Consider the following 16,731-nt stretch of genomic DNA (forward strand, 5'->3'; position numbering starts at 1 on the left):
GGCTCTGTTTAAGAGCCGAGTTGCCCAAGCGCTACCGGCTTCGGGCAGCCCCCGTGCCTCCGGACCCTGCGCCACCGGAGCCCGGGCAGGGAAGTGCCCGCCCAGCGGCTGGGGTCCGGAGGCAAGGGGGCTGCCTGAAGCCCATAGCGCTCGGGCAGCTCGGCTCTTAAACAGAGCCGAAGAGTCAGGGGAGGAGCAGAGCCGCCATTTTCCCGGACATGTTCGGCTTTTTGGCAATTCCCCCCGGACGGGGGTTTGAGTGCCGAAAGCCAGACATGTCCGGGAAAAAGAGGACGTATGGTAACCCTAAACTGTGCTGACTTATACATTAAGAATAGCAGTGTCCCTCAACACGTGGTCACTGATTATTAATTGGAAAGGATATAGTTACTTCTTTTACACAATGTTTTCCTCCCAGTGCTTTAATGGCTCCTGCAGTTCCGGCATACGGCCATTTCCCACCTTCCTCTTCTTCATGTCCCACAGTAACTTCAGCACCAGAGAGTACTTTTGCTGCCAACACTGGTGAAATGCAGCACAGGCTGCAAGAAAAATAGAAAAGGTTACTCCAATGAGACTACTACTTAAAAGGATTAATTATAATTATGAAGATTCAAATGCATACATGTATTTAAAGATCATAATGTCAAACATGAAAAGGTAATTTCTTTCATCATCAGGCTTTTCCTGGGAAGCAAGGTAAACATTTTCTTAGCTGGACTTCTCTTTCTTCCTACCATCTTGAAAAAAGATTATTTTTTTTAATTAACCAGTAATAAATGCAAGGCTGAATACATTTTTTCTAGCTCAAAGACTAACATCCACCAACTTATCTAGAATTTGCTTTATCTCTGCTCTGATATAAATTATCAACTACACAACAGTACTTTTAATTGCTCCTCTAAATATACCATACCCAATGCACCTAGAATGTACATACCCAATGGGTTTCCCAGCTTTGTGGAACTCCTTCAGGACACGTTCAACCTCTCCATTCACTTTGCAATCCTTCCCATCCACAGCAAAGGTGGAACTGCCACAACAAGACGCTTTCATTAACACCTCAATATAATGCTATGACTTTATACGTGCACGCTCAGAGCAGCTCTCAATGGACGTCAAAAATGGAAAGTGGATACGAACTCTTCACTGTGTCAAGTAACAAATCATAAACCACAAATGTAAGTACTAAGCGTTACCAAATCAGGCTTCTAACATTTTGCAGAAACAGTACAGCAATGCTACCAGATTTTCAGATCATTACCAGAACAGAAAAAATTATTTCTTATGACGACACATCAAGGAACATCCTAGAAGAAGCCATTTCATAGAATCACAGAACCACAGGGTTAGAAGGGACCACACAAGGGTCATCTAGTCTAACCCTCTGCCATGATGCAGGATTTGTTACGACTAAACCATCCAAGACAGATGGTTAAAAAAAAAAAAAAAAAAAGGAGTTTCACTAGGCTAATCCATGAACTTTTTGAAAGGAAATTATTTAGTGATTAGTTTAATACTATCCCAACACTTTCTATATAGACTCAGGCAGAAAGAAATAAGAGCAAGATACTGGAGATGATCTAAAATTAAAAGTTTTATAATCTTCACGTCCCTCCATCATGCCCCAAAAATCACCATCACAGAGAAAGGAAAGGGTTTTTTTTAATGTGGTGTGTAAGCACGAGAACTGCTGCCTAGTTTTGGTGGGAAATTTTTCAGTGTGGAATTTGCAGATTACAAAATGCCACTCGAACAATAATAAGAATCTCGTAGGGAAACCCCCGCCCACCCATCCATGTGCAGCACTGAAAATGTTATCCCATGGGAATCCCCAAACAATTTGAAAGAAGCCTTCCTTAACTCCAAAGGCTCTCAACCTTTCCCAACTACTGTACCTCTTACAGGAGTCCGATTTGTCTTGCGTACCTTCAAGTTTCTCCTCACTTAAAAACTACTTGCTTACAAAATCAGATATAAAAATACAAAAATGTCGCAGCACACTACTACTGACAAATTGCTTACTTTCTCCTTTTTACCATATAATTATGACTAGGGCTGTCAAGTGATTAAAAAATTAATCGGGATTAATCGCACTGTTAAACAATAATAGATTACCATGTATTTAAATATTTTTGGATGTTTTCTACATTTTCAAATATATTGATTTCAATTACAACACAGAGTACAAAGTGTACAGTGCTCACTTTATATTAGTATTTTTGATTACAAATATTTGCACTGTAAAAACAAAATATAGTATTTTTCAATTCACCTAATACTAATACTGTAGTGCAATCTCTTTATCATGAAAGTTGAACTTACAAATGTAGAATTATGTACAAAAAAAACTGCATTCAAAAATAAAACAATGTAAAATTTTAGAGCCTGCAAGTCCACTCAGTCCTACTTCTCGTTCAGCCAATTGTTCAGACAAACAAGTTTGTTTACATGTGCAGAAGACAATGTTGCCGACTTCTTGTTTACAATATCACCTGAAAATGAGAACAGGCGTTCAAATGGCACTGTTGTAGCTGGCATCGCAAGATATTTATGTGCCAGATGCGTTAAAGATTCATATGTTTCTTCGTGCTTCAATCACCATTCCAGAGGACATGCGTCCATGCTGATCACGATTTCTGCTCGATAACAATCCAAAGCAGTGCGGACCGATGCATGTTCATTTTCATTATCTGAGTCAGATAGCACCAGCAACAGGTTGATTTTCTTTTTTGGTGGTTTGGGTTCTGTAGTTTCCGCATCGGAGTGTTGCTCTTTTAAGACTTCTGAAAGCATGCTCCACACTTTGTCCCTCTCAGATCTTGGAAAGCACTTCAGATTCTTAAACCTTGGGTCAAGTGCTATAGCTATCTTTAGAAATCTCACATTGGTACCTTCTTTGCGTTTTGTAAAATCTGCATTGAAAGTGTTCTTAAAATGAACAACATGTGCTGGGTCATTATCCGAGACTGCTATAACATGAAATATATGGCAGAAGGCGGGTAAAACAGAGCAGGGGACATACAATGTTCCCCCAAGGAGTTCAGTTACAAATTTAATTAACACATTTTTTTAACGAGCTTCAGCAGCATGGAAGCATGTCCTCTGGAAAGGTGGCCAAAGCATGAAGGGGTATACGAATGTTTAGCATATCTGTCACGTAAATACCTTGCAATGGCAGCTACAAAAGTGCCATGTAAACACCTGTTCTCACTTTCTGGTGACACTGTAAATAAGAAGCAGGCAGCATTGGGGGAGGGATAGCTCAGTGGTTTGAGCATTGGCCTGCTAAACCCAGGGTTGTGAGTTCAATCCTTGAGGGGACCACTTAGGGATCTGAGGCAAAAATCAGTACTTGGTCCTGCTAGTGAAGGCAGGGGGCTGGACTCGATGACCTTTCAGGGTCCCTTCCAGTTCTAGGAGATCGGATCGGATATCTCCATATATTATCTCCTGTAAATGTAAATAAACTTGTTTGTCTTAGCGATTGGCTGAACAAGAAGTAGGACTGAGTGGACTTGTAGGCTCTGAAGTTTACATTGTTTTGTTTTTGAGTGCAGTTATATAACAAAAGAAAATTGACATTTCTAAATTGCACTTTCACGACAAAGAGATTGCACTACAGTACTTGTACGAGGTGAATTGAAAAATATTATTTCTCTTGTTTATCATTTTCACAGTGCAAATATCTGTAATAAAAATAATATACACTTTGATTTCATTTACAACATAGAATACAATATATATGAAAATGTACTGTGATAGACCCAGACCAGTTGGGAACAGCAGAGTAGCAGAAGGGAGATATACTGGCCACTGGATAAGTAGTTTTCTGTTCCCTAAGTGACCAGAGCAGGGGCTGCTCCAGGCTAATAGACAACCTGACTCCAATTAACCTGCTAAGAGTCAGGTGAGGCAGTTAAGCACCTGACTCTAATTAAGGCCCCTCTGATGCTATAAAAGGGCTCACTCCAGTCAAACCAGGAGGAACCAGAGGAGAGGAAGTGGGTGTGAGGAACTGGGAGCAAGAGGTGTGCAAGAAGCTGAGAGTGAGTAGGCGTACTGCTGGAGGACGGAGAAGTACAAGCGTTATCAGACATCAGGAGGAAAGTCCGGTGTGAGGACAAAGAAGCTGTTGGGAGGAGGCCATGGGGAAGTAGCCCAGGGTGTTGTAGGTGTCGTGCAACTGTACCAGGAGGCACTCTAAACAGCTGCAGTCCACAGGGTCCTGGGCTGGAACCTGGAGTAGAGGGCGGGCCCGGGTTCCCCCCATACCTCCCAACTCCCGATCAAACACAGGAGGAATTGACCTGGACTATAGCTTCTACCAGAGGGGAAGGTCTCTGGACTGTTTCCTGACCCACAGGGTGAATCTGTGAAGCGAGCAAATCCGCCAATAAGCGCAGGACCCACCAAGGTAGAGGAGGAACTTTGTCACAGTACATAAACATCCAAAATATTTAATAAATAGAATACCAATTGAAATTTAACAGTGTGATTAAAACTGCGATTAATCGTGATTAATTTTGTTAATTGCGATTAATTTTGAGTTAATCGCGTGAGTTATCTGCGATTAATCGACAGCACTAATTATAACATGAATCAATTGGAATATAAATATTGTACTTTCATTTCAGTGTATAGTATATAAATCAGTATAAATAAGTCATTGTCTGTATGAAATTTTAGTTTGTACCAACTTCACTAGTGCTTTTTACGTAGCCTGTTGTAAAACTAGGCAAATTTCTAGATTAGTTGATGTACCCCCTGGAAGACCTCCGCATACCCCTTGTTGAGAACCACTGGGGTATACTATGTAAACTAACACTTTGTAAAAAGGCCACTGTCTGAATTATGAATAAAGGATTTCTGTATCACTTTACTTAGCTTGGCACTCACAGGTTTTTAGCAGCTCCGAATCCACCAGGGAATATCACAGCATCATGGTCCTTTGTACTAAGTTTAGCCAGGTCTGTGATTTTACCACGAGCAATCCTTGCTGATTCCACTAAAACGTTTCTTGAAGAACAAGAAATGAAGCAATAAGAGTAATGAAGCCAGTGCATGCACAAGTGTGGTGAAACTGTGTAAGAGAAGGGTGTTATTTTTGAAGAGTCAAAAATAATGACCCTGAATAACTACAGCTACAGCTGCTTCTGAAATAGAACTGGAATATACAGTACCCATGAGCAAGGAGTGGGATAAGGTTTTAGGTGTCAGCCACAAGACAAAGAATCTAAGTTTTTCTCACATACAAAATATTAGTTGGCATAAAGTTAAATACTTGGGGAAAATTGCTGCTAGTAAATATTTAACATAGGGCATAACTTCTGCAGCACATCCCTGTGGCACAAGCTCAAGAAGCTGGAGTCATCTTGTGCAAATTAAATGTAGCTCTTACCTTGATTCAGCCTCAGCTGGTTGTCCTTTGCTGTGGTCAATAACATGCATCTGAGGAATATCTGGGGCATACATCTGAACTTCAGCTCCCCCACGACTCAGGTGAACCAAAATGCTACAAAATAGGTAAAAATATGATGAAAGCCTTAGAAGAGAGGGAGTCTTTAAGGAACCAATTACAGCAGGTTTTTATCTGGATCTGTGTCCTACCAGAAATATATTACGTGTTTTGGAAAACAGTACTGACAAAGTAGCATACAAAATGACCACAAAGTGTCAGTTTTTAGAGAATGTATAGGATAGTGCTCCCCAAACTATGGGGTGCGCCCCCCCAAGGGGGTGTGGAGGAACATTCAGGGGGATGCATGCAGCAGGACCTGGGCCAATGCCCACGGGGAGTGGGAGGGAGCACTATCTAGCCCAGCTCCGGCTCTAGCCACAGCTCCTCCCCCATTCCCAGTTCTGCCCCCACCTCCGCCTTCAGCACACGTGTTCCTCTGCTGAGCCAACTGTGCAGTAATGGGGGGGGGAGGCATAGACAGAGTCCATTACTGGTAAGGGGAGGGGTGCGACAGGAAAAGCTTCAGCACCACTCTATAGGGCATTTATTATAGTCTGTCAAGGGGGGAAAGTGAGATGGAAGACTAGATGAGCTGCAGATGTTACTTAAACCCCTTTGATTGCTGTGTTATCTACTCCTGTTACAGAAACCAGTACAGTCTTCCTTCAGAACTGTAAGAAGAGTCCAAAAGTCTCACGAAAGGATATTAAGATCAATGTCCCATTATCTGGTATACAGTGCGATAGGTCAAACTCAATCTGAACATTAACAATCCTGGCACTGGAACTTGGCCCAGGGAGGTGATTAGGAAACAAGTGAAGTCTATGGTCATGCTTCCTGAGCTGGAAATGCTAGAGCAGCAGCTAGCTCTTGGGAGAGGATTGTCTACCAATAGCTCATCACACGCTAAGCCAGAGCGGTGGTGATGGAGTCTGCCCACTCCTCCTCAGCTGGAAGCATGCAATATGAGAATTTACGGAGGACCATAAAGCTGAGACAAAATGGTGGATTTTCATGGGGTATGGAAAGAACCAACCCTGGGAGAAAACCACACACCATCCAGGCTCTTCCAGGGTAGTACCGACAACCCTGGGAAACTGCAAATTAATTAAATAGAATAAAATGCTCTAATCATGTGAAGAATACAGTTCTGGACTCTGCAATAATGCAAAGCTGCTTACGCTGAGGCCTCATGGATTTCTGTACCATCATACACACCACATCCAGACAAGACCTGCAAAGAGAAAATCAACACAATATTTCAGACAAAATATGTATTTTCCAGACTGTCTTTAAGGGTCTTGCACAAGCATTTGGGGATAAAGCAATTGCAGCTGCACCCTTATCAAACAAAACAGATAGTGGCCTCAGTACTGATGGGTTACACAAGAACTGGGATGTCCTATTTATAGTAGCTTGTTCCATAGATTCATAGATTCTAGGACTGGAAGGGACCTCGAGAGGTCATCGAGTCCAGTCCCCTGCTCGCATGGCAGGACCAAATACTGTCTGGACCATCCCTGATAGACATTTATCTAACCTACTCTTAAATATCTCCAGAGATGGAGATTCCACAACCTCCCTAGGCAATTTATTCCAGTGTTTAACCACTCTGACAGTTAGGAACTTTTTCCTAATGTCCAACCTAGACCTCCCTTGCTGCAGTTTAAGCCCATTGCTTCTTGTTCTATCCTCAGAGGCTAAGGTGAACAAGTTTTCTCCCTCCTCCTTATGACACCCTTTTAGATACCTGAAAACTGCTATCATGTCCCCTCTCAGTCTTCTCTTTTCCAAACTAAACAAACCCAATTCTTTCAGCCTTCCTTCATAGGTCATGTTCTCAAGACCTTTAATCATTCTTGTTGCTCTTCTCTGGACCCTTTCCAATTTCTCCACATCTTTCTTGAAATGCGGTGCCCAGAACTGGACACAATACTCCAGCTGAGGCCTAACCAGAGCAGAGTAGAGCGGAAGAATGACTTCTCGTGTCTTGCTCACAACATACCTGTTAATACATCCCAGAATTATGTTTGCTTTTTTTGCAACAGCATCACACTGTTGACTCATATTTAGCTTGTGGTCCACTATAACGCCTAGATCCCTTTCTGCCGTACTCCTTCCTAGACAGTCTCTTCCCATTCTGTATGTGTGAAACTGATTTTTTCTTCCTAAGTGGAGCACTTTGCATTTGTCTTTGTTAAACTTCATCCTGTTTAATTCAGACCATTTCTCCAATTTGTCCAGATCATTTTGAATTATGACCCTGTCCTCCAAAGCAGTTGCAATCCCTCCCAGTTTGGAATCATCCGCAAACTTAATAATCGTACTTTCTATGCCAATATCTAAGTCGTTAGTGAAGATATTGAACAGAGCCGGTCCCAAAACAGACCCCTGCGGAACCCCACTCGTTATGCCTTTCCAGCAGGATTGGGAACCATTAATAACAACTCTCTGAGTACGGTTATCCAGCCAGTTATGCACCCACCTTATAGTAGCCCCATCTAAATTGTATTTGCCTAGTTTGTCGATAAGAATATCATGCGAGACCGTATCAAATGCCTTACTAAAGTCTAGGTATACCACATCCACAGCTTCTCCCTTATCCACAAGACTTGTTATCCTATCGAAGAAAGCTATCAGATTGGTTTGACATGATTTGTTCTTTACAAATCCATGCTGGCTGTTCCCTATCACTTTACCACTTTCCAAGTGTTTGCAGATGATTTCCTTAATTACTTGCTCCATTATCTTCCCTGGCACAGAAGTTAAACTAACTGGTCTGTAGTTTCCTGGGTTGTTTTTATTTCCCTTTTTATAGATGGGCACTATATTTGCCCTTTTCCAGTCTTCTGGAATCTCTCCCGTCTCCTATGATTTTCCAAAGATAATAGCTAGAGGCTCAGATACCTTCTCTATTAACTCCTTGAGTATTCTAGGATGCATTTCATCAGGCCCCGGTGACTTGCAGGCATCTAACTTTTCTAAGTGATTTTTAACTTGTTCTTTTTTTATTTTATCTGCTAAACCTACCCCCTTCCCATTAGCATTCACTATGTTAGGCATTCCTTCAGATTTCTCGGTGAAGACCGAAACAAAGAAGTCATTAAGCATCTCTGCCATTTCCAAGATTCCTGTTACTGTTTCTCCCTCTTCACTAAGCAGTGGGCCTACCCTGTCTTTGGTCTTCCTCTTGCTTCTAATGTATTGATAAAAAGTCGTCTTGTTTCCCTTTATTCCCGTAGCTAGTTTGAGCTCATTTTGTGCCTTTGCCTTTCTAATCTTGCCCCTGCATTCCTGTGTTGTTTGCCTATATTCATCCTTTGTAATCTGTCCTAGTTTCCATTTTTTATATGACTCCTTTTTATTTTTTAGATCATGCAAGATCTCGTGGTTAAGCCAAGGTGGTCTTTTGCCACATTTTCTATCTTTCCTAACCAGCGGAATAGCTTGCTTTTGGGCCCTTAATAGTGTCCCTTTGAAAAACTGCCAACTCTCCTCAGTTGTTTTTCCCCTCAGTCTTGATTCCCATGGGACCTTACCTATCAGCTCTCTGAGCTTACCAAAATCCGCCTTCCTGAAATCCATTGTCTCTATTTTGCTGTTCTCCCTTCTACCCTTCCTTAGAATTGCAAACTCTATGATTTCATGATCACTTTCACCCAAGCTGCCTTCTACTTTCAAATTCTCAACGAGTTCCTCCCTATTTGTTAAAATCAAGTCTAGAACAGCTTCCCCCCTAGTAGCTTTTTCAACCTTCTGAATTAAAAAGTTGTCTGCAATGCAGTCCAAGAATTTGTTGGATTCAGGCAAATGGCTCAGCAGTTACTACTGATTTGAAAAGCAAAAAGTATTTTGCATTTTTCTCAGACTTGAAAAACTGACACATTGTTTTAAAATGTGATGGCAGTCACAAAAGTGGCTAAAAATAATATTATGAGCTTTCATGCTCCTAAGATATGTAAAGAGGGTGATCTTACATATAATGGAATATATTCAGACCTTGATGCATACATAAACTTTTCATTCAAACAGAAGGGAGTTAAAAAGCGCACCTCAAAAGTCAGAATTTATGACACTCTATTTTACCTGTTACATTACTCTTATTCTTAGGATCCATATCAGAGATTAATGGCTAAGTCATTTTTTAAAATCTAAGTACACTAAATAGCTCAACTGAATTTCCCTTATTAGCCATGGGAACAGTGCTTTCAAATAACCCCAAACTGTTAGCTAAGTGTGTCCTCCCATGTCTGAATCTAGCCTGGCTATTACTGAAGAACAGTGGAACTTAAGGAGATTAGAGAAAATAATGTTCCCCAATTTCTGCAGTTTGTTTACTTTGTGCATTTGACACACTGGGCGTATAGTCAGTTTTCCTTGTTTGTGTGGTTCTTTTAGACAGCAACAAAAAAAGAGAGAGAGAGATTTTAAAAATAGGGAAATTGTGACTGTAAAGACACAAAAAATTCCCAGGGCATTTGTACTTCCTGAAACTATTTTAAATTCGTGCTTTAAACAGTGACTAGGTTTCCAATTGGCAGTGTCCCTTTAACAACTCTACTTTCTTAACCCAAGCTCTCCCCTCATTTTTAAGCAGCTTAGTGGGTGCATTATCAGTTATCCATTGCATGCATATTTTATATATATTTAAAGCTTCTTGTTATTTAAGATGCTCTGTGCAATTTACCTCTTTAGATTTTATTTTTACAACCTGTCAAGTTTCCTCTTTCCCAGTTTCTTTTGTAATTTTAATGCCCTCTGGTTCCCTTTTATGCGGGTCTGTATTTCCCCACACCAGCACACTGCTTTTGGTTGCCCACTTAGCATTTAAGGTATTATTGGAATGCATTTTGCCCATAGCTTTCCTAACTGTATCTTAAATACTTACCACTGGTGATTTTCCCATTTGGGACTGAATTCCAGCCTATTTTAATTCCCAGTTCCTTTGTACTCTGCTTTTCTGATTATTATTTCTGCTACAGACATCATTTCAACCCTGTTAATATTTAGATAGCTAGCTCCTAGATGTTCTCCAGTTTTAACCTTATTTATCATGGCTTCCTTTCAACTATTAAGTACCAAATAGCTTTTGACCTTATTCACTTCATTAGAGTCTTTACCACCTCCACTAATTTATCTTTCCTTAGGCCCTATGAAATTAGACTGCAGGAGTGAATGCACTGTACAGCTTGGTCTGAAGTGTGTGTACATAAAGTCAAACTATGTCATGGACCAGATTAAATAAAATAAAGTTTCAGCTCAGGCAGAGAGTACTGTAAAGTGACATATATATATTAACTAACTGTTGGTATCCGTTTAATAGCCCACACATCCTCTCTCAGGAGACTCTCTTCCGCTTGTCTCTAAACTGTCAAGTCAAGTGCAAAAGTATAATTAGGCAGGCCAGGAAAGAATTTGAAGAACAACTAGCTAAAGACACAAAAACGAACAGCCAAAAAATGGTTATGTACATCAGACACAGGAAGCCTGACAAAAGTCAGTGGGGCCACTGGACAATCGGGGTGCTAAAGGAGCACTCTAGGAACACAAGGCCATTGCAGAGAAGCTAAATGAATTCTCTGCATCCGTCTTCACTGCAGAAGATGTGAGGGAGATCTCCACACCCATCCATTCTTTTCAGGTGATGGATCTGAGAAGTCAATACAGGAGATTTTGGAACAAACCGATAAATTAAACAGTAATAAGTCACTGGGACCAGATGGTAGTCAACCAAGAGTTCTGTAGAAACTCAGATATGAAATTGCAGAACTACTAACTGTGGTATGTAATCTATAGCTTCAAGCTGTACAAGATGACTGGAGGGTAGCTAATGTAATGCCCATTTTTAAAAAAGGCTCCAGAGGTAATCCTGGCAATTAGAGGCTGGTAAACCTAACTTCAGTACCAGGCAAATTGCTTGAAACTACAATAAAGAACAGAATTATCAGACACATGGATAAACACAATATGTTGGGGAAGTGTCTTTTGTAAAAAGAAGTCATGCATCACCAATCTATTAGAATTTTTTGAGGGTGTCAATAAGCATATGGACAAAGGAGATCCAATCAATATGGGGAGTAAACTTTCAGAAAGCCTTTGACAAGGTCATCACCAAAGGCTCTTAAGCAAACTAAGCAGTCATGGGATAAGAGGGAAGGCCCTCTCATGGCAGTAACTGGCTAAAAGATAGAAAACAAAGTGTAGGAATAAATGGTTGGTTTTCACAATGGAGAGAGGGAACTAGAAGGGACCCCCAGAATCTGTACTGTGACCAGTGCAGTTCAATATATTCATAAATGATCTAAGAAAAGGGCAGCGAACAGTGTGGTGGCAAAATGTGGAGATGATACAAAATTAACTATCTTGGCCCAAGATTCTTGGGCAAGTTCAAAGCTGACTGCTAAGATTACAAAGGGATCTGACAAAACTGGGCGACCAGGCAACAAAATAGCAGATGAAATTCAGTGTCGAAAAGTGCTAAGTAACACATACTGGGAAAAATAATCACAACTATACATACAGAACAATGGGGTCTAAATTAGCTGTTACCACTCAAGAAAGAGATCTTAGACTCATCATGGCTAGTTCTCTGAAAATTTTCACTCAATGTGCAGCGGCAGTTAAATAAGTTAACAATATTAGATATCACTAGGAAAGGTGTAGACAAAAAAACAGAAAATATCATATAGCCACTATATAAATCCATGGTATGCTCACACCCTGAATACTGCATGCAATTATGGTAACACAATCTCAAAAAAGATGTATTAGAATTGGAAAAGGTGCAGAGAAGGGCAACAAAGATGACTAGGGGTATGCAACAGCTTCCATATGAGGAGAGATTAAAAAGAGTGGAACTGTTCAGCTTAGAAAAGAGATGACTAATGAGGGATATGATAGAGGTCTATAAAATGAATGGTGTGGAAAAGGTGAATAGAAAAGTATTACTTACTCCTTCACATAACACAAGAACTAGGGACCCAATTAAATTAATAGGAAGCAGTTTAAAAACAAACACAAGGAAGTTCTTTTTAACACAACAAACAGTCAACCTGTGCAAATCATTGCCCAGAATGCTGTGAAGGCTAAAAGTATAACTGAATTTAAAAAAGAATTAGATCTACTGTATTCATGGAGGATAGGTCCATCAATGGCTACTAGCCAAGATGGTCAAGGATGCAACCCCATGCTCTTGAGGCCCCTAAACTTCCAACTACCAGAAGCTGGGCCTGGATGACGGGATGGATCACTTAAAATTGCCCAGCTTTGTTCATTCCCTCTGAAGCACCTGGCCTGGGCCAGAAGACAGGCTGCTGGGTTGAATGGACCATTGGTCTGCCCCAGTATGGCCGTTATTATATTCTTAAACATTAAGCCCTGTGTTGATACAGCAGTACCTGGAGTGGGTATCCTAACAGGGGAGCGGCAGAACACTTCAGCTCCAGGACTGTGTTTGGTGGGTGGCCAGTCTCCTTCAACTAGCATTACCCTTTCCACTGGCTTAAAAACCAGATAAACTCCACTCATCTCAAAGATTCCAGCTGGGTCACCAGCTGCAGAGCAAGATCTAAGGATAAGGAGGCAACTAACCCCGCGCTCAGCACACGCCACAGCCCAGGCCAAGCAGAGGACCCAGGTACAGAAGCAGGCAGTGAGAGAGTTTCACTTTGGAGTTATAACCCGCCCGGGGGGGCTCTGCGCAGTTCTCTGGAGCTCCCCACGTGGAAAACGCCTCCCCCCAGCATGGGCTGCGGTCCCCAGCCTGGAGCCCAGGGCCGCCTGTTTGCAAGTGGCGCTAAGCCCTGCTACGGGGCGCAGCGCTGCCTGAGCCCCCCGGGCCGGGCTGTACTCACCACGGCCACGCGGGCCCCGCGCAGGCGGCGGGCGGAGCTGTGGAGGGAGGCTAGCCCGCTCGGGGCCGCCCGCAGCAGCCGCGCCGCCAGCATGGCCGGGCTCAGGGGAGCGGGTCGGGGAGGCGCGGGCTGGACTCGCCGCAGGGGCCCGGGCGCCTGGCTGGTGCAGCAGCGAGCCCCGGGACGCGGCAGGCCGGGCCTTGCAGCCGCACAGCGCCGGCTAGAGGCGGGAGGTCCCTGCCCGCTGCTGCGGTGTCTGCTGCTCGGCCGGCACTGGGGCTGCCGGGCTTCGTCCTCTGCCTGCTCCGTGGTGCCTCCGCTAGGGCCCAGCCAGTAGCCTTCCTACCAACTACAGTACTGCTAGCTCAGCCCGGGTAGCAGCAAGTGCTGTATGCCCAGTGTTTGCAGGATCAGATCCCGAGATCATTGACCGTCCAGACCTGCCTTTGCAAAAAGTACTGGATGAATGTAGCGAATGTTAATAATTATTCACATTGAAACTTGCTGCTAACCACCCCTCCTTAAAAAGTGCCCACAACCAAGACAGTTTCATGGGGTTTACTATTAAGCTCAAGTTTGTGTTGCCAGGTTTCATATTTGCTGTTTTCCTTGAAGCCCCAGCTCCTGAAATCATGTACTTACAGACCCCAGCTTTTTGTTTGTTTGTTTTTTAAAACAGAGGTTTCTTGCCCTCTTGGTTGCAGAAAAAAGCTTGAAAACGTTAGCTGAATGTTCCTGCATTGTTCAAAGATTAGAAGACAAATCAAAATCCAAGGATACATTCTTTTTTAAATCTCACAATTTTTGAACACTCAGGGTTTGGTAAAATTATTAGTTCATTATTACAGCTAAAATAAACCCAGGGTATCACAAGCTCATTAGTAGGGTAAATGTGGCACAAAATGATGTGCAGCAAGAGGCAAAGATCACACAGACCAGAGATGTTGGGCCAAATATGTTCAACACCCTCCTCCTCCTCTCAGCCCCTCATGCAGAGGCTCAGGACCTCCTTCACTGCAGCTCCTCTTGTATGAAACATTCTTTTTTCCCCTCTGAAACCAGGAGAATGTCTGTACATTTTGGGGAAAGTCCCTTCAAAATATTCCATGGATATTTTGTTTCTTATGCAGAGAGAGGAAACTCCACAGAGATGCTGCCAAAACCCCCGCAGCTCTTTTTCTCAATTCCTGCTCCTTGAAGTCCAACCTACTGGCTTAAAGATAATACTACTGTACTTATATTTTCCATAACACTTCTCATCAGGAGTTTCAAAGCACTTTACATAAGAGATCAGAAGAGGAAAGTGGGAAGAAAAAACAAACTTGCACCAGTTTAACTAAAGCTATTTTAGACACGTAAATTAGTTTAAACATTTTATTTCAGTTTAAGCATATATGGGTTTAGCTTAAATCTCTTTTTTTCAGGATTAAGATAAAATATACACTCAAAATTAAATAAGCACGTCTACAAAGAAACGTGCATGGATCGAACTAAATTGGGTTAAAAATACACCTTTAAATTGATGCAAGTGTGCGTAGATAAGGTCTGACCCTGCAAAATGTAGCCAAGTGGGTAGCCACATATGCTAGTCTTCACAGGTTCAAGCCCTAAATCCTTTATAGCAGTGGTTCTCAAACTAGGGCTACCGCTTGTTCAGGGAAAGCCCCTGGCAGGCCGGGCCAGTTTGTTTACCTGTCGCGTCCACAGGTTCGGCCGATGGCAGCTCCCACTGGCTGCAGTTCACCGCTCCAGGCCAATGCGGGTTGCAGCCAGCAAGTCCCTCGGCCCGTGCTGCTTTCCGCAGCCCCAATTGGCCTGGAGCGGCGAACCGCGGCCAGTAGGAGCCGCGATCGGCCGAACCTGCGGACACGGCAGGTAAACAAACCGGCCTGGCCCGCCAGGGGCTTTCCCTGAACAAGCGGCGGCCCTAGTTTGAGAGCCACTGCTTTATAGTTGACTGCCCACATTCAAAATTACATAAACTGGGCTAAACCGGAGGAAATATTAGGCCTAATGTGGGGCTTACCAGACTCATTCTGTTCAGGTTTCAGTATCACTTTCATCACCATGCTATATGAGCACTTCACAAAATGTTACTAGACAACTTGGGCGGGACAAAAGTTTATTTTGATAGCTCTGTCTTAGCTCAATTGAGGAATAAGGGAATGGATGGCTGCACCAGCCCCTATGCAGGAGTTGTTGGTGCAGGAGCCGGCTATACGCCTGATAAAAGTACTCCCAGCCCTTCCACAGAGAAATCTGATTTCATTGTGCTGCCTGCGCTGTATAGTTGCACAAAAATACTGCATTTATAAATGTAAATGTTTCTGACATGAGTAATACAAAAGCATAGCTCTCCCTCCGCAGATGTAATCCTTTGTATTACCTTTATGGGCCAAACTTTCAAAACTAACTTCCAAGAACTGCAGGCACACAAATTTAGGGGCAAGATCAAGGCTAGCTTAATAACAATGTGGCTAATATTATATTCACACATTTATTAGATACTATTGAGATAACCGAGGTGGCCTTCCAGTGCTAAGATCCATTTCTAGTAGGTGCTGTGCAAACCCATAGTAAGACAGTTCCCGAAGAGCACACAATCTAGAGATGAGACACACACAAGAAACCATAAGCAATGGGGCAGCAATTATGGGGTAATGTCAGCCTATGTAACCATATGCCGATACTGCTACCATGTAGAACAGGGGTGGCCAACCTGAGCCTGAGAAGGAGCCAGAATTTACCTATGTACGTTGCCAAAGAGCCACAGTAATAAGTCAGCAGCCCCGCATCCGCTCACAGTGCCTCCCACCCACCAGCAGCCCCACCGACCAGTGCCTCCCTCTCCCTCCCCACACCTCCTGATCAGCTGTTTTGTGGCCTGCAGGAGGCTCAGGGGAGGGGGCGGGGAAGGAGCGAGGGCACAGTAGCTCAGGGGAGGGGGCGGGAATGGGGGCAGGGCCTGTGGCAGAGTCGGGGTTGAGCAGTGAGCACCCCCCTGCACACTGGAAAGTTGGCGCCTGTAGCTCCAGCCCCGGAGTCGGTGCCTATACAAGGAGCCACATATTAATTTCTGAAAAGCCGCATGTGGCTCCGGAGCCACAGGTTGGTCACCCTGATGTAGAACTTTATTCTCAATTATGTAAGATTTCATGATTTTAACAGTCCCTAACCACCTATAATCCTTTTGGCTCTCCTAACATTTGCTCTTTCCTCGTTTATTTGATTTCTCCCTTCTATGCAGCCTGTTCTCAACACCAGGGGAGAGGCCCGTAAAACCTGTGTTTGCACTTGATAAAATAAGAGTTTTTTTTTAAAAGAAGAAACAATCCAGAGTGCCATCACTGATGTGTGTCCCCAGCTCTTTCACTCTTTTAATACCTTTTATCTTTTTTTGACATCTTGCAACACAGG

The 16,731-nt window shown here is 43.0% G+C and overlaps 1 protein-coding gene across 1 annotated transcript; it reads right to left on the reverse strand.

Annotated features, from left to right (window-relative positions):
• Positions 1-343: 343 nt before the first annotated feature.
• On the reverse strand, positions 344-13,553 carry LOC112123412 (glutamine amidotransferase-like class 1 domain-containing protein 3A, mitochondrial). The gene is made up of 6 exons (XM_026650248.2): positions 13,315-13,553; positions 6,643-6,695; positions 5,402-5,515; positions 4,900-5,019; positions 941-1,033; positions 344-542 (listed from the first exon to the last, which is right to left on the reverse strand). Exons 1-6 carry the CDS (start codon positions 13,405-13,407, stop codon positions 359-361), a joined length of 657 nt encoding a protein of 218 aa, XP_026506033.1. The 5' UTR covers positions 13,408-13,553; the 3' UTR covers positions 344-358.
• Positions 13,554-16,731: the final 3,178 nt, after the last annotated feature.

The sequence above is a fragment of the Terrapene carolina genome, unplaced genomic scaffold (assembly GCF_002925995.2).
Source record: "Terrapene carolina triunguis isolate 2854851 unplaced genomic scaffold, T_m_triunguis-2.0 Scaffold24, whole genome shotgun sequence".
Classification (NCBI taxonomy): domain Eukaryota; kingdom Metazoa; phylum Chordata; order Testudines; family Emydidae; genus Terrapene; species Terrapene triunguis.